Source organism: Bidens hawaiensis, unplaced genomic scaffold (genome assembly GCF_021521415.1).
Source record: "Bidens hawaiensis isolate Kalapana, Puna unplaced genomic scaffold, B.hawaiensis_p1.1 tig00010855_1, whole genome shotgun sequence".
Lineage (NCBI taxonomy): Eukaryota > Viridiplantae > Streptophyta > Magnoliopsida > Asterales > Asteraceae > Bidens > Bidens hawaiensis.
The window spans coordinates 835379-855318 of NW_027491838.1; the positions used below are offsets into that span (position 1 = coordinate 835379).

Genomic DNA, 19940 nt, shown 5'->3' on the forward strand with positions numbered 1-19940 from the left:
TTTTTTCTTTTTCATATTTATTAGTAATTTATCAAACAAGTAGTCCTAATAATTTATGAATTTATTTAGATTTGAAAACTTATGCATTGATGTTTAAAATTCAAATACATATTTTCTTAACAAAATATAAATACGGGGTGGATGTTTGTTTACGGATGTGTGTGTCAGGTATGTAAAAATATATACATTAATGACCATATATAAGAGCATTCACAGTATGTTATCCTCAAATTATTAACTTTTTTAATAATTAAACAATTGTGAAAACTACATAATTACTTTGAATGACAATAGTAGTCAATATACGTGTGACTTTTAACATAAAAAAAAAGAGTTAAATACTTGAATCACTTTCTATGTTCAGTCAATTGTTTTACACCAAATTTTAAAAGTAAACTTTATATTTTTATTATTTAAGTGTAGTAGTATAATAATTATTTAATTATAAAAATAGGTAAAATTTCAAATTTAAGTGTAAATAATAGGTATTTAAAAAACTTAATAGATTTTTTATATGAATATAACAAAAATATAATAATTCGTTCTAAAGTCAAAACTTTAACTCCATGCAGAATAAATAAATATAAATCACAACGTAAGAGGAAGAAGCAAAGAATATTCAACTTTGATATTTTTATTTTCTTTATTGAAGAAAAACCAGACAGAGGTGTGGAATCTAGGAAACTAAATACAGCCAGGACAGCAGGTCCAAAACCAATAACTTTGTAAAGTAATCATACAATATATGTACTACTTATATATAGATATATAAATACATGCATGTAGGGATACATCTCTGTGTGTGTGAGGCCAGAGTTACACTTCTCGCACCCTGCAACCCCCCCCCCCCCACCCCCCTTTCTGAACCATTGTGTATGGTTCATTGATTTGTCCCACAAATCTTAAAAGATTTATCTAACATTTTGGCAGGTATTTACTAGACTTCTGTTTTTTGTTATGTTTTTTAGTGTCTTTTAGTTTTAGAGTTCTTGCTAGATATTTACTGAATTGGTGTTTTTTACTTTCAGTAATTTGGCAAAGTAAAATGTCAATTTTCATAGATATTTTTGTGGGGTTTGTAGTTTGAAGTAGATCAGATTTGGATAGATGGGTCTGTTACTGTATTTCATTTTCATCTTTAATTCATTAAATCCTTGTGTAGATTGTTCATAATTTCTTCTTATCATTTATTAATTTCGCAGTTAACTGATATGAATCTTGGGGAAAAAGCAACGACTTTTTACTTTAATCCATGACAACATTTTATTTCAAATTATGATGTTTTTTTCTAACTTGATTGATCTTCAAGATCCAATTTAAATTCAAGAAAAATAAATGGCAACCATGAATTTCATGTGATTGGTTCATAAAGGTGGAATCTGACATGGACATATGCTAATAACTAATAACAAGTCTGAATAGTGAAGTGGTTGCTACCAGATCTTGAATTTATTAATTTTTTATATTATTCTCCATCAATCATCAGATCTAGACTAAGTTAGATCTGTCCTTGACTTCAAGAACATAGTTTCCATATATAGTAATATGTGACATCTTTCCATTTTTAAACCAGACATTTATTTAGATCATGTAGGTATAATATGAATCATAAACTGATAAAAGAAACACTAGTGTTTGTGGGTGTTTGATCAAGTTTTGATCTTGATTGAATATGTGAACAGATTTTGTAAATCATAAGGGAATATGAAGCAAAAAGATATGCAAGATGATAAGCATGACAAGGCCGCAAGGCAAAATGATAAAACTTCAAAGGTTTTGTCAATGGGGATACTTCTTGTTGTGTTATGCGGCTTTTCATTTTATCTTGGGGGGATCTTTTGTACTGAGAAGGACGGGTTCGTTAACACTGAGGAAGTTGTGAAGTCCGCTGAATTGCCTAAAAAGACGGTTTCTAGTACTCCGATCCAAGTAAAAGCGGTTTCTTTCCCCCAATGTAGTGCCGATTTACAAGATTACACGCCTTGCACGGATCCTAAGGTATTGTATCATGTTGCATCGAGTCATTTTTAGTACGGTAATAACGATGATTAAGTTGGCTCGAAATATTTTTTTTTAAATTAGTTATTTTATAAGTTTATCTTATCATGCCCTACACAAATCAACAGATCAAAGTAAATGCATGGGCGCCCATCGTTTTGGGTTGATGGATTGAATCGTTCATCTAAACACGACCCGTATATTTATTTTATCAATACATGTAACACAAATACGATCAATTTAACAAATGTTATTAAAGCATGTCAAACTGGTAGTAATCAAGTTGTAAATGTGTTAAGCCAGTTGGTGGACTACAAAAATGGATGTAACATGTCGTAAACAGGTTAGCGGGCTTATATGTTTAATTGATCAGGATAGTGGTTCGACCTGTTTATTAAACGAGTTAAATAGGTCAACCCGGGCACGACTCGTTTCACATTTTTTTCAAAATGTGTCAAATGGGTTGACGGGTAGTAATTGAGTTGTAAGCATGTTCATTCAAGTTGCGGGCTTCAACAATGGGTTAAAAGGGTCATAAACATATTAGTGGGTTGACGTGTATAGTTAAACATGCTGGGGTCAACTCGTATAGTCAAATATTTACGTCGGTCAACCCAAACACGACCCATTGTATATAGTTTAATAATTATGAGTTTTATCAACAGCGATGGATGAAATACGGACGAAATAGACTTACATTCATGGAACGCCACTGTCCGCCATCTTTCGACAGGAAAGAATGTCTCGTACCACCACCTGATGGCTACAAAGAGCCGATTAGATGGCCAAAGAGCAAAAATGAATGTTGGTACAGGTAAAGTTTCCATCTTTATCAATCTTTTTCTAGTTAAACTTTGATAAAATGTAATCTTGTTCACAAACTTTGGTTAAAAGTTATAAAATTTTATTTTAGGAATGTCCCTTATGACTGGATCAACAAACAAAAATCCAACCAACATTGGTTAAGAAAAGAAGGGGAGAAATTCTACTTCCCCGGTGGCGGTACAATGTTTCCTAACGGTGTTAGCAAGTACGTTGATTTAATGCAAAACCTAATTCCTGGAATGAAAGACGGAACTGTTCGTACTGCCATTGATTATGGCTGTGGGGTAAGTTTTCTCAACTAAAATTCATTTTATTTTTCGTTTTTTCTTCTCTTTTGTAAGTTAACTATCGAAACAAGAATATTCACCGGACCCACCAATATCTAGGGGTATTCATCTGTTCAGTTTTCGGGTTTTTTTAGTTTATTCAGCTCCGAACCTTATTCAGTCGTAACCCAAAATTTAACCAGACCGGAATTCAACTCCCAGATTAATTATTCGGCTACAGTTAAACCAAAAATCGAAACTCTGAAAACCGACCCAACCCAAATAAGAACCTGGCTTGGTTTAGTTTGCTCAAATTTTGAATTTGTTTGTCCTAGGTGGCTAGTTGGGGAGGTGACTTGCTCGATCGCGGAATCCTTACAGTATCTCTTGCTCCGAGAGATAACCACGAAGCACAGGTCCAGTTCGCCCTCGAACGTGGGATTCCCGCGATTCTTGGAATCATATCAACGCAACGTCTTCCATTTCCTTCAAACTCATTCGACATGGCACATTGCTCTAGATGCTTAATCCCATGGACAGAATTCGGTAATTAATTTACTTTACTTGATACCATAATCACGTGTTTGATAAAAATACACGCGTGTTTGATAAAATGCCTCAATGACGTTCAGGTGGACTTTACCTTCTTGAAGTGCACAGAATCCTCCGTCCTGAAGGATTTTGGGTCCTGTCGGGCCCACCCGTAAACTACGAGAACCGATGGAGAGGTTGGAACACGACAGTCGAGGAACAAAAAACGGATTACGATAAACTACAAGAGCTACTAACTTCAATGTGCTTTAAGTTGTACAATAAAAAAGATGACATTGCAGTGTGGCAGAAAACTACAGAGAATAACTGCTACAACAAACTCGATACTCCCGACACATACCCACCCAAATGTGATGATGGGACCGAACCCGATTCAGGCTGGTACACCCCCTTAAGACCGTGTGTTGTTGTTCCCGACCCGAAGAACAAAAAGTCAACCTTGAAAACGATTGCAAAATGGCCCGAGAGGCTGCACGTTGCTCCAGAACGGGTTGGTGATGTCAGTGGGGGAAGTGACGGTGCGTTTAACCACGATGATAGTAAGTGGAAGAGTCGGGTAAAGCATTACAAGAAGTTGCTTCCGGCTCTTGGAACCGATAAGATTAGAAATGTGATGGATATGAATACGGTTTATGCTGGTTTTGCTGCGGCTTTGATTGAGGATCCGCTTTGGGTCATGAACGTTGTTTCGTCGTATGCTATAAATACGCTCCCGGTCGTGTTCGATAGGGGTCTCATTGGAACCTTCCACGATTGGTAAGTTGTTGGATAATTAGCGTGTCAAATATGATTAAAAAATCGTGGTGTTTTAAGTTTTTGACAAATTAATTTGGAAGTTTTTATTTTAAAAAAGTACATTAAGATGATTTATATATTTTATCGTTTAAGCTAATTTATGCTAGAGGAAAAATATAACTCGGACTGTTCAAGCTAAATTTTGCGTGGTTTTATATATTAGGTGTGAGGCGTTCTCAACGTATCCTCGAACATATGATCTCCTTCACGTAGACGGCCTCTTCACATCTGAAAGTCATAGGTAAGCTATTGCATTTTGACTTGTCTTCTTCAACCGATGTTTTTATTATTAGACTCGCCGTTGAAATGGTTGTCTTATCAATTCGCTGGTCTGATTGCTCAAACAGGTTCGAAAAACATGATAACATTATAAGTTAAAAATTAAAAGTATAAATATGTAACTAGTTTAAAATAAAATATGAAACTATTTTACATTTTTGTGTTAGTTTACAACAATAGTAAAAGTATTAAATAAGAAACTACAGGGTCTCAAGTAGTAAATAAATCACAAAAATGATATTTTGAAAAGAAAGTTAAAAAGCATATTTGAAATTCTATCAGCAACTAACTTTTTCTAAGCAAGTGTATTTAGTTGACTTCACTACAAATGCTGACTCTAACATATGTTTTTACGTTGACTTTGAATAAGGAGTGTTTGATGACATCTATCATGTGAATGTGCCCCATTTCCCACATTTGACTTTGATTTATGTTTTTCTCGTTGACTTTGGAAATAAGGGGTGTTATTAGATGGTATCTATCATGCAAATGAGCTTAACTTCCCACGTTTGACTTTGACTTCTATATGCAGGTGTGAGATGAAACACGTGTTATTGGAAATGGATCGGATCTTAAGACCAAACGGGTACGTGATCATTAGGGAATCAAGCTACTTTGTGGACGCAATCACGGCAATAGCAAAAGGAATGAAATGGGGTTGTCGTAAAGAATCCACCGAGTATGAGATCGAGACCGAGAAGGTTCTGATTTGCCAGAAGAAACTTTGGTACTTGAAGCAGAGCTCGTAGTTGACTTTTGAAAGTCAAATATAGTATTTTTGCATCAACACAGGTTTAATTAAATTGCAAAGAGGCCCAAAATATAACGAATGCAATCTTTTTTTGTAACAGGATTTTAAATTTATTTTATTTAATAATTTTTTTTACGGTTGAGGAAGAGAACTTGTACTAGGAAATCTTTGTTTTCTATGTTGTATTCTATTAAAGGCGTTAGCAACAATTGTAAGCATGTATTATACCAAGGAATGTACAACTTTCATAGGATGATGTACAAGTTATAATTGCTGGTTACAAATTCTATAGCATGAACTAATGTTTGTTTTATTCTTAGGGGCAAAATCTTCTGGTAATAGATGTAAATAATGATCATAGTCGACTTGATCAATGGTCATAGCCAAGCTGCTCAATTACTCAATTATAGGAGAGTTAATTTAGTCTACTTGGTCATTGGTCATAGCCAAGTTGCTCAATTACAGGAGAGTTGATTTAGTCTACATTGTATTTATATTTTTTAGTCATTGTATGTTGTAATATTTTTCACTTGAACATCACTGATCACACATTATCGGCCTAACTAAAAGATCCTATTACCATCATCACATACTACCCTATCTCAGTCTCCGACCCTATCTTAGTGCCTTTTTGGAACCGAAAGAGGGCAAGGTGAATACGAGAAGGTAAGGTTGAGGTGAAAGAGGTGGAGAAGTTTATGTGCATGAACGAGTAAAAACGGGATTGTGAGGGGAGAGACCAGAAAGATGGTCGGTTTATGGAGAGAGAAAGTGCGTGAGTGAGATTTTATTAAAGAAAACGGCTAAATTTAGTCTAACAAATGAAAATTAAACTTCAAGAAAGTTAAGTATTTAATACATGAGTAAACTTTTAACACATAATTGTATAAATTAAATTAAAAATTAAAAAATTAAAAATTAGTTGACTTTTAATTGTATATACTTGATGCATTAAATTAAAAATTAAAAAGTTCGCCTTTTTAATGTTATACTAAAGTCAATAAAACAACACAAAAATTAGTTGGGTGATGAAATACCTAATAATGGGGTGAACCATCATTAACTAAAACCATCAAATCCATAACCCCACATTACCTAATAACAATCCACAATGGCGACTACAAAACTAATGAAATTTCACAATTTATTTTATATTATCCACAGTATCTATAAACATTATCTTACACATGTTTCTCACTTTTTTTTTGTAATAGTGAATACTCATCTATACGAGATCACGTGTAATGACTATGTTATGGAGTGAAAGGATAGCCTAAAACGACAGAAACACTGCTACACCACTTAGATGTGAAGTTAGTTATGGGCTGGTTAATTGTATATACAACAGTGATGGGAGAGGGCAGGACCAATCACAACTTTTTGTCTTTTGATTTATGTTTTTATTTATAATAAAAAATAAAAAAATAATAATTGTGTAATGATTGAAAAAAACATTTTTTCACTACACTACTTTTTGCAAAACTAGTCATTGCTGACTGGGATATCATCTGCCAGAAAACGTTCGGTTGTTATTAGTTGCCACTACGTGTGGTCCGATATCGATATAAAAGAGACTATATGGTGTTTGGGATAGCTTATTTAACTTCAAATGCGTTTTTTTATCTAAATTGTTTATTGACTTATGATTTCTTTAAAGCTAGCTTTAAGAATCTTTAGGTTAGCTTTTGTAAGAATATTAGGGTAAAAGGTGGGTAGATTAGTAATTTTTCAAAAATATTTAAATTAAAAAATCCAGGATTTATGGATTTTATAAAACATTTTCAAAAAGACAAATAAAAATAATTTTTGTAATTACCAAAAACTTTTTTTTAACTTATTAGTTTTTTGAAAATGCCAATAAATTAATAAGTTGTTTTCAACTTAATCCCAAGCATGCCCTAAAATAGTGAGTTTTTATTTTAAATTTAGGTGAGCGGACACTTCGATCACTAAAATTCATAGTAATCTTGTTAAACATCATTTGTTTTCTAAGGGTAAGGCATACTCGTGCACGAGACTGGGCTAACTTGGAATCTTGCATTTTAACCAACGCAAATAATATTTGGGTTAATCAGTTTAGGGTTATTTTGTTTTGGTTTTATTCTGGTCGGTTTAATCGACATTTGGGTTTCTAAGGACAAGATGGAATGGATACTTTTAACTTAGCATGGTCTTCACTAGATAACTGGCACAAAATATAATATAAAACTCCCAGTATTATCATTCGTTCAAACTCATAAAGAAAACAGAAATATTAACTAAAAATTGTCAAATTAAATAAGCATAGAGCCGAAGCTAAATTGTATCAACCAAGGATATAAACTAAAAAAGATAATGTTTAAATCATCATGTGCACAACAAAAAACATCATACATACATACAACAAAAAATGTATGCGAGAAAAAGTATACTTTCTATCGATTATGTTTGTATATGTATAATTGACATTTATGTAAATTCAGGTCAATCAGGTTTACTGTAAAGCCTGGAGCTTGGTGTCCTACATTGGTGTTGGAATTACTTATAAACACAGTTTTAAATATGAGAGTTAATTAAAACTTTCGCGGAATAATTAAAACTTCAACAATCGTTACACAATCTTAAATTTAAACAAACATTAAGCATGTCTTAAACAGATCATAACTTCAAATCTTCGGATGTCAGCTCCTTTATTCTTCTGCCATGTCTCAAGCCAGCTGCCTCATTATATTTGCATGCGTGTAGGAATGTAGGGTAAGAGCCGACCCATTTACCTAATACCTTACCCGGACCCTTACCCTTTTAGGAAAAAACATGGACCCAAGACCCTACCATCTAAATAATAAAAGGGTTGGGCATAAATAATGGTTTCTTGGGTCCAACCATTTACCCTTTAAGGCAGTAACCACATCTTCTTTTTTGCATTTATTAGTTGCATATCTCATATATGACTTTAATATATGAATCCTAGAAGAATTATATTTTCATTTAATAATATAGTAAAGTCTAACTGAAAGTTTATCAACCATTTGAACTGATACAAATAATATTCACATTCACAAATTGCATGTAGAGAACAATTAAGTGATTCCATATATATGTTTCCAATCAGTAATGGTGTGGCCCTTTATATACCCTTAACCCGACCCTTATTATATATTTGAGTCTAATTAAGGGTTTTACGAGTAGGGTAACCGGGTTTCAAGGGTCCGACCCTTATCTTGCTAACCCCTACCTGCGCGCATACTAAAAGTCAGTTACGCTGTGAGTTCTAGTTAATCAGGCAAGATACATTACATTCACATGCTTACACATTCGTAACCCAAGATACCTAATGCATACTAATTGCAGTGTGGATAGGGTAGGAAAAAGCTTGTTCAGTTTTCAAATGTTTGTTCACACAATATCTAATTTTAAATTTATAAAAATGATTTTTATCTTAACTAAACCACAAACAAATAGGCAAGTGTACATATCGTATATGTAGTAAAGTATAAGTAAGAACCAAGTATCGATCCATGAGCACACTTTTTCGATTTTTACTACTAAATCGTTGTATTTATTTTAACTGGAGGTGAATATCATATTTGTTTTGTTTTGACAATTAAGTTTTAAAAGGAAATTAAAGACATAAATTAAAAGACAATATTTTTGGGTTTTATATTTTTAAATAGAAGATCAAGGATAAAAGTGTATCATATTAGTTCAAATTTTTCTTAACTTAGTTTAACAATTAGCTAGTAAACATGTGATGTGAGCATGCTATGGTGATTAAACGTGAGAATAACACCTTATTCTTAAATCATGTTATTTCATGATAATTAAAGAAAGAAAAATGCATAGCTTCATGATCTCCATTAAAATATCATTTTATGTAAGCAAGTCGTTTATAATAAATATTCATAAAATACTTACTTTAAAGATGAGGCAATCCTTAAATTACTAAGTGATTGCACTTGATATTTTAGTAATAATAACCTTTGTATCATACATAAAATACCAATTAAGATTAGTTGAGTTGTAAAGGGTTGACCTTGCATTACCAAGTATTCATCCACACCAACTCTTGAACAATTATTGAACTCATGTAGTAACCACCCAAGAGTTGCTTAAAGTACATTATGTTGCATACTCACCTAACAAGTAATTAATTAATTTTAGTGGATGAACATCAACAATCCGTTTCCACAAACATTGTCAATAATTCCCATTTTAAAATGATTAGTTACTACTAATAATTCATTTTGTCCATGTTCATATTAGGATTTATATATTTTTCCTCAACCAAGCCCTTACAAGAGTGGCAATTCCTCGGCTTATCGTCAAGCTAGGAACTTGTTGTCTATAACATTCGTTAATTTTCAAACCAAAAAACCCGATCAAGTTTAAAATTTTGATACTTTTTGGATTTTCATTTATTAATAAAATGGTGAATTTATTGAGTATGCATGTTCATTATGATGTTTATGATGATGTTTGTTATTTATTATGTTGTTACAAAATTAATCCCAAGTTCAATTTCATATATTTTGTACCTAAACCTATATCTAGTTGATAATTATTATTTTCCTTCACAATTTTGGTCAAATTGCATTGAATTGCATCTTTATGGTGCAAAAGACTAACCTTTTGACTAGCCTTTGCATTTACACCTCCAGCATTGTTATTAACTAAATTCCCTCCTATATAAACCCTTCTAAGCTTCTACCAATTTGTCTACCACAACATTCTACTCTCTCTATTGTGTTCTTACTTCTCCATTTGTGCTAAAATTCAAGTTTGACTAAGAAAGTCAACTCGATCAAGTTCTTCTTTCTCTCTTTGTATTCCATCCTCTGGTAAAGTTATTATTTTTCTACAGCATACCAAGTGATCATCATTGAGTTGTCACCTTAAATCTTGACAACTATGGTTATGTTTCATTTTCACTTGTCGGCTCGTTTAATGTCGATTATATAAATTTTATGTTAAAAACTAACTTTTGCAAAACTAATAAACCAAGCTAAACCTCTTCAAAACATTACTTCATCTTATCATTTCAAATATGTTAGATATATACCCGACTCAAAACCGGGTTCATGTCCGACCAAAAACGAACCACACATTTAACTTATTTTTTTAAATAATTTTCGGTTCGGAAACGAACCGAACTCATTAAAAATTAACTGATAAATACTATAACCTATATTTCTCCTAAAACTAAAATAAAGTAACTAAAAAATCAAGTAACTAGTTTCTTTTCATTTAACTTACAAAGAAATAAAATAAAATTATTTTTAAACTTAAATAAAATTATTTATAAATTAATTTTACCAATTTTCGATCCAAAAACCCAACTTTTTCATATTCCTAACGTTTCGTAAAACCCATTAATAATTATTTCCGTTTCGCTAACTTTATTTTTTTCGTTTAAATAATCGTTTTCAAGATAAAATTCCGTTAAAATTCATACTTCGTAAATATAATAAAATTCTCATGTTAATAATAAATTATTAGTTGTAATAATAGTTAAATAATATAAACGTTAATATTATTTTATAATTCATTTTCGTTAACTTTATAATTCTATTTCGTTAACTTTATAATACGCTAAATTATGATTTTCGGGATAAATTTACCGTTAAAATCCGAGCTAATAAAATCGTTAAAATTTTGTAAAGCTTAAAAACAATATTATAAGACGAAATGCCTTAAAATAATAAAAGATACATTAAAATAATGCATAATTCCTAAAACCAATTTTTTCTTAACTTTTATAATTCCGATAGTTAGATTTTGTTTTTGTTTTTATTTATAGTTCGTGAAGTTCGATTACCTCGGTTCTTTAACGCGCTTTGGGTTTATATTTCAAGTTTATCTTCTATTTCGAGGTGAGTTTCTCACACCCTCTTTTTAACGCTTTTACAATTTTGGGAGTAGCATGTATATCCTATTCAAACGTTTACTTAGTTATTATTTATTCTAACTATAATTCGTATTATGGACTTGTGTGTTTACATGTTTACTTGCTTTGATTTCAATTTCAAGTGGTGGCTTTGATAAGTATGATCATACACCCCCCTGCACTCAGAACCATGTTGTTATGAGTGGAAAAGGGCCATTATCCGAGTATGTTGGTTGTCCCCAACTGTAAAGGACCTTGCGTGCGTTTGTCTGAGTACGTTGGTTGTTACCAACTGGAAAGGACCTTGCTTGCGTTGTACACATGTTCATAGAATCGTATGATTTTCTTTATGTATTTATATCAAACTATGTGATTCTCACCAACTTCTTGTTAATTGACCTTATTTTATATACGCCCTGCTTGCGGTGCCCGCATATAATGTATATATGTGTGAACCCTCGGGTGGGCAAAAGTGAAATTGCACTAATTTTAACGTTATTTTACTAATCTCATGAAAATAATGTTAAAAGTGGTAGAAGGTTAATCAGGCATCATGTGGTGGCGTTGATAGCCGAAAGACAAGGGTACATGCACCAATCGACCGGTGTACCGATGGTTGAGTGTTATGTGTCTTATGTTCAAGGCTTGATGCAAAACTACTATCGAGCCAGGGGTTTCATTGGAAGCAGCCTCTCTATTCCTACAGGGTAGAGGTAAGGCTGCCTACATCTTACCCTCCACAGACCCTACCATAGCTTTGCTATTGGTGGGATATACTGAGTACGATGATGATGATTATATACATGCTACAAGTGCGATTATTAGAGGTGGAGGCGCAATGAAGACACTAGATTTATGTTATTTAAACAAATGGATAAACCGTTTAGTTGTATTTATTTTTCTTGTATTTCTTTGTTTTCAAATTTGTGTATTTGATGTTGAATGAATTAACGATAATATTGCCACTTAATAGTGTCACATGTGTTTTGAAAAATCTTTTGTCACACTCGGGCGTTTCCACTTTGGCCGGGGTGTTATAGTGTCTCTTTTAAATATTCGTAATTTATCAACCAAATCCTTACAAATGTGGCAATTCCTTTGCTTATCGTCAAGCTCGGAACTTGGTTTCTATTTTAAGGTTCGTCAAGGCCTCACAAGACTAGCAATTTCTCGAATTATCGTCAAGCTTGACACACGGGGTATCTTTTAAGAGTATTATAGCATTCCTCATCAAGTGATAAATTGCAACATAACCTTTACTTATTAAAAACCGATCACATGTTTAACTAATATTATTAAACTTCAATTAAGATTCATTATAATTTATAAACCAAAATGATACTATGAAAGTTTAGCCAAAAGTAAGCATATTGTTATACATCAAAGTAATAGATACCAACATGATCAAATTAAAATAATCTAACCAATTTGGATGACTAATTCTTGATGCTAATAACTTCTTCCAAGAGCATAATCTCCTTAATCTTCAAAAGTTGGATGGATGGGATAATTCCCTTATTAATGGTGGTGAAAAGAGGTGGTTGGAGAGAATTTAATGGTCTTGTAAGGTGTATTGAATGTGGAAGAAGAACATTCAATTTATAGGCTGATCAGGTGCCCAAAGCATGCTCGTGCTTAGTAAAACACGATCATGGTGACTTTTTTGTCTTGTTGCATTAAATGCTCATCGTCATGTCGTACGGAAAGGGTTAACACAGCCGTGGTGAGTTGGGAACGACCGTGTTAAGTCTATAACAGTCTAAATTTGTCTTTTTCTCTTGTACTGGTGTGATTTGGCAAACACGACCATGTTAAACTTCAAAACCTTCCATTTTGTCTTTTCCTCTTGTTCTTGATAACATGGGTGTGTTGAGGTTAACATGCGTAACATCTCGAGAATACCCTATTTAAGTTTTCGGTTAAAAATGTTAATTTTGAAACTTAAAGGGTATAAAGTAAAAATTTTTGGTTCTTAGACCCATCGCGCTACGCGATGATGTTTCCCAGAAACTAAGAAAAAAAGGGGCGTCACGCTGAGCGATGGTCCATAAGGAAAGGGGTATCGCGCTACGCGATGACCCGGTTAAGTAACCGAGACCATGTGTCAAACCACCTGTCAACACGTGGCACAAACTTACGTATTGCTGCGTCACGCTACGCGATGGCCTATGGAAAGGCCCATCGCGCTACGCGATGGTGGGCAAAACTTTGCCTATAAAAGGAGGGCTACGGGTTTGAAGCATTCCCATCCCAAAAACACCTTTCTTCACACACACATAATCTTGGGAGGCGTGCCCGACATTGTGAGGTTCCGTGATCCTGATTTCTCGTAATTTGTGCAAGAACTGGAGTTTTAACGATCCGTAGAGGTGTTAAGCGAGCTGGAAGCGAGGTCCTATCGATTTAAGTTTCAATAAATGATAAGGAAGTTGAAGTGCTTCCCTTGAAAAGCTTAGGCAATTAAAATACCTGCATAAGGTAGGGGTTCTGCTTAAGTTATTATTTTATTACTATTATAATGGCTTAGACTGTAGTCGGGAGTATAGCCCAAACCTTGATTACTAATAAGCATAATATACCTTTTCATAAGTAAAGGTTATAGTCAAAGTATTGTTTCTTTGTGATTAAGAAAACGTAAGAAATGAAATAATATTTTTTTATGATTACGAAATATATGCAAAGGTTATAGTGAAATTAAAATTTCTTCTTGAAGAAGAAACCCAATATAGATGTTTCTTCCTGAAGAAGAAACATAGTATATAATTAATGAATAGACAAATGGACTAAAGGTCCAAATGTTTTATAGAAAGAAATGATTTGTCAAGGTTAAAGCTATACAAAACAGACTATAGGTCTAAAGCTAGATCGTTGATCTAGTTATTTATGAAATGTTATTCTCGGATCTATAGGTCCAAGATAAAGATCAGGAACTTATCAGTGAGATACATTGATTATATCAAAAGGTGAATACGTCCAGCCTTTTTATGAATGTTTTATGACGTGAATACGTCTATGTACTGTTTTAAAGATTTACTGTGGAGGGTTATCCATAGATAAAGAGTCAGAAAAGATTTATATGAGGATTGGTACGAATCCTCTATGTTTATGAAATGATTACTCTTATAAACTATGGACTGTTATCCATATGTAAAGAGTTATGAAAGTATTTGCATGAGGGTTGGTTCAAATCCTCTAAAACGTTTTGATACAAGGTAGTACTAAACACTCAGGCTAAAATACATGTGTCTGGATCCTTACATATCTGTAGTGGGCACACTACAGACATGACCACGAGGCAAGTGACTGTCTCTAAGGGCGAGTGAAGTCCAATTAGGTGGTCTATAGGTATTTTTAGTTTCGATGAGATGAGATTGAGACCCACTGAGTCGTTGAACACTATTGGTGTTGTATCATAATGAAGGTGATTTTGTATATGATTATGTTATGATGAATTATGAAAATGTTTTATTGAGTAAGCGTTATTCACCAGCATATAGCTGACGTATTTTTCCCCACATTTCAGGGAAACAGTAAAGGTTAGAACAAACAAGCAAGACAGATTAGAAGATTGAGGATATAGTCATTAGAGGTGATCTAATCGCTCATATATATATATATATAAACATTGTGAAGAATCATATTTTAAAGTGACAGGTATTTGAAAAATCAAAACGGGTATTAAAATTCCCGAGATTTCAATATAATGATATTTTATTTAAAAGACTTCCGCTAAAAGAACGTAACTCTGATCTATTTGCAAAACAGGTACCAACTATTGGTCATACGCGTAGGCCCTAAGTCGGGGTGTGACAACATGACCATGTTTTGGCTTCCTGAATTTTGTCTTTACTTCGTATGCTCTAGACATGGTCATGCCTTGATTCACCGTGGGCTGTATTGAGTCTGTTTCCACCGTTTATCTTCGTATATCAGCTTGTTTTATTCTTTAAGGCTATATTTACCTATAGATAGAAATTATAAACATCAATGGTTATTTGTTCTAATATAATTGCCGAAATTATGCTTATTTGGAGATATTTTAGTGCCGAAAATATGTATAAATTCCTATACATCACATACTTAACCTGTTTATCTTTATTTCATACATACATAGATACTTCCATTCTTTCACGTTTTAACTTACATAATATGTACATAACTATCTATACGTTTTAAAGAGCACTTCGCCCTACTTCCTCGGATATTTGATTCTCGAGATACACCAACTACTTATATTTGATTCGTTGATTCAATATTTAGTTGAGTCGGTTAAATGCCATGTAACACTCATGGTCCGAACAACTCTATTGATTTGATAATTCGTTAATTAGTTGGGTCAGTTAAATGCCATGTACACGCTCATGGGCTGACGAACTCAATTGTTTATTACACGTTATTTGAATTGGGCCATCAAATTGCCATGGAGCGCTCATGGGAGGTCAATTCACAAACTTTATGTTGGTTTATTAAGTTGGGCCATTCAAATTGCCATGAAAAGCTCATGGGAGGTCCACCAGTTTAATATGCTTGATTATGTTATTATTGGAAAATCTTATAAAAACATTGTTCATTTACTTAAATGCTTCAAACCCGTACATATTATTTTAAATCCCGACTCGTCCTCGAGTCTTCACTAGTACTAATACATATACATACGCATCCCCATTATCTCATATCAACTTATTCACACAACTTACTCATCATTTCATTAAAATTTCATCTTTAGTCCTCGTAGAATGTTTTCCCTAGGAAATCATCATAATCAACGCCATTCTCCTGCTTCTTGTAATTGATGTTCGACTACTAGAATCGACAAAGAGTTTGCTGCTGTATTCCGTTCACTAAACGACCACTAATCTCGACAAACTAAAATACACCGAACAAGAAAACTTATACTAACTCATATCCGTTAAAATATTATTTAAAATATATTTTTTATTTATATCCATATCCTCAAACTATAAATTTCTAAGTACATTTAAATCCTTATCCTCAACTTTAAACTATAAATATTTTATTATCTCTTGTTTTCTTCAATATCTTGATGGTTTTCACAACTTATTTTCCACTTTATAAATCTTTATTATTAAAATCAATTATTGTAAATGTTATTATTATTAAACTAAATTATGAATTCTCTAAATTTAATTTTCATTTTTAAATTAAAAATTTTTCATTAATTAATTTAACGTTTATTATTAAATTGACTTTTTGATTTAACCTTCATCATAAATATTTCAACTCCCTACTTTGATTTTTTGAAAATTTTGAACGTTTTAAATGATAAATTCGTAGTTGTTAGAATAGTCATGGTGGTTCATGCATTTCTAGCCTCGTATTTATCTCAATTTATTATATGCTTCACTTTAATTTAGAATTTATTATTTACTCAAATTTCCATTATTGATAATTCAAATTACTTACTTCCTAATATTTATAACGATTTTATGAAAAAGGAAAAATCCACGAATTCCCAATTTAATCTAATTTAATTACCTGCTTTATATTTTATCTAATTTTAAAGATTTAATTGGAATTGGACTATCTCGATGGTTCGGGAATATCCGTATCCCAATTTAATCTATTAACGATGTACATTTTCGCATTATCATTAATATTTAAATTATTAACTATTGTAATATTTTAGAATGTCTTAATCAAATTAATCTCATCTCAAAATCACAAACTTGAAAGGCTATAACTTTATGTTAACTTCTCTTTAAACTCATAAGTACTTAAATTAACCAAACTCGACTCACCAAAATTTTCATTAATTTTGTTTAAACTTATATTCTTGATTTTAAGAACTTCATTCATAAAGAATACGATCTTTAAGGACTCCGCATGCCATTAACTATTTGTTATAAATTAAACCATTGCGTAATTCATCCCCTGAATAAAATTCCTTTATCAAAGTTAAACTATTAGGATCTTGTATCTCCATCTCGTTTCCTTAATCTCGATTATCACAATAACATCTGTTTCACCAAATCTATTTTCTTCAATTTTCAGAAAATTTTACTTTTAAAACAAAAGAGGTCAGTTTTATTAATTCAACTCGAACATTTATTAATTTGAAATTATATTTAGAATTATCAAAACAATTGTTTTCTCTTAAAAATTTTATTTAAAACATTTTATAACCCACATGATGGAATGGATTATGCGGACCATCCGACTATCTAAGTGATTATGGGTCGACACGTAATTACCAAAGTCCTCGCATGGAAAGAATAATACGTATAATTGTGTGTCATGATTTAGAACCGAAAGTAATTTGAGTAACGGTATGAAAGATGAGATGATAAGGACATGGTGGATATGCCGCAAGTACATCCTATATATAAGTGCCCTTATCGGATTGCCATTTGAAGCATTGTTTCGGTTATTAGAAGTTCTATGTTATGATATTTTCTTTAAAAAGTTTAAATTTTCTTCAAAACGATGATGTTTTGGTTTTTCTTAATTTCGGGACGAAATTCCATAAAGCAGGGGAGTCTAGAACATTTCGGATTTTCAAACCCGTATTCGTCTGCGTATAACCCGACCCGGTAACACTTTTAGATCGTTATTATTCATCAAGAAATTAATATTTATAAGTATTAAATATTACAAGTTCATTTTAGACCCTTATACTTTATATATTGTTCAAACTCTTAAACTATGCATAAAAGATTTATTAAATGTCCAAATAACAAACTTCAAGGACCAATATCGTCAAAAACTAAACTTCACCTCCTTGCACCGGGGCGCCGCTCGGTGGGGCTGCCCTCACTTGGCCGCGCAGCGCTATGAGGTACCTGCACCAGATCGTTAACTCGATTTCGTTTCTAAACTCGTTTAAGGTATAAAATCTTGTATATTAAGCATTATTGAGTGAATTAAGGTCCAAGTAATCATAATATAACTAAAATACAACTCCTAATTCGTTTTCCCCTGATCAAGATCATATCTTTTAGTATATTTCATTGATTCTTTCCTTAAATCGCATATACTTGCTTAAACAGGCCAAAAAGCCTATAATTAGTTCGGTTTAGCTATTCCTATATAAACACATCATAATTCCCTGCTGTAAACTTTAATCTAACCCTAATACACCTCCTCCAGCTGTCACTAGCCTCTGCCATCTCACAAACCCTTCGGTTTTTGCATATTCGTTAAAGATACAAGACTTGTTCGTTGACTTTGCTTGCTTTAGGACCTTTGACTTCCGTTTCTCATCAATCCTTTCACTTTCTGGGTAAGTTGTAAACAGTAAAATCGTTCATACATATTCCCTAGTCAATAAACTTCAATCAATTTCGGTGATTGAAGGGTGTTGACTAGTCAATTGCTTTAACACCCGATTAAGGGTAAAATAGTCAACAAGTTTGACTTTGTGTTTTCCCATGCTTCTGGTCGGATTCAACGTTCGGTCCAGAAGACTTTTATTCTCGTAACATGATTTAAGACTACTGCCCAAAACCCGACTTCTGAATCACTGTTCGGATTCTAGTCAGTACCAGCTCGCTTAAACGTTTAATTCAACATAACTAGAGTTCTACTCATCCGTTTGGATTGATTCCAGTGGCATTAAGTTTGTTTTTATTTATAGTTTTATATCACAAAGTTTCAGGTTATAATCAGTTATCTCGTTTGACGCGTATTGGACGACTCGCTTATCCGTTGACTCGTTTATTCTTAATTGTACTCACTTGCCTTTAATCTAAGGTGAGTTTTATCATTCCCCTATTTTACTCAATTTTCATAAACGTTTTGGGGACATATGCGTATATCAGACTATACATACATATCTAAATATACATACATATCAAAAATAGCAAACGTGTAATTGTGTGTGATTAATCAAATCTACTTATTATGTGCTTACTTGTTTATGTGCGCATTCGTGCTCGGAGAGGTCCCGCATATCCCCATGTATTGGGTTCTCATTCTATTGACCACCGCCCGATTCGCTTGGCAACAGTCATATTATTATTTGCTTATGGTTGATTTACCGGCGCCCGATTCGCTTGGCAATGGTTTAGTCGACAACTTACTTGCTTATTGTTTGATTTCATTACTGCATTTATTACGTTTTGCTTATTTATTATATTAACATTATTTTTTGTGTCAAAATTGGTGATAGACTCACTCAACATATTTGTTGACAAAACTCCATTTTCTACTCATATGCAGGTTGTTTGAAGTTGAAGTATGGACGCTTAGAAAGACCTTAGGGTTATAATGAAGACAAACTTGGATTTAAACTTGTTATATTTATTTATTTGAATTGTTTTTGTTGTATTTGATTATTGTGTGTATTATTTGAATAAAATAATTAATTAGATATTGTCATTTATAATTATGATAGTATCTTCGAACTGTGAGCAATTGGATCACGCCCCGGCATTTCCGCCTTAGGTTGGGGTGTGACAATACATACAGTTAGATACACATACATTTACATATATACTCCTAACCTAGTCTATGTCTGTTCATCATTGCAATTTCATTCATATATCATTCATAAGCCATTCATATAGCATACACTTACCACTTAAGGTAAATGTATTAACTAAGCACATAGGAGTATGCACACAACCCCGAAAAATATAACAGAGAAAAGGGC

General features: G+C 32.7%; 1 protein-coding gene across 1 annotated transcript; it reads left to right on the top strand.

Moving 5' to 3' along the window:
• Positions 1 to 1615: 1615 nt before the first annotated feature.
• On the top strand, positions 1616 to 5879 carry LOC143536645 (putative methyltransferase PMT20). The gene is made up of 7 exons (XM_077030585.1): positions 1616 to 1998; positions 2664 to 2812; positions 2912 to 3107; positions 3425 to 3635; positions 3722 to 4397; positions 4600 to 4677; positions 5248 to 5879. Exons 1-7 carry the CDS (start codon positions 1705 to 1707, stop codon positions 5462 to 5464), a joined length of 1821 nt encoding a protein of 606 aa, XP_076886700.1. The 5' UTR covers positions 1616 to 1704; the 3' UTR covers positions 5465 to 5879.
• The last annotated feature ends 14061 nt before the right edge of the window (positions 5880 to 19940 follow it).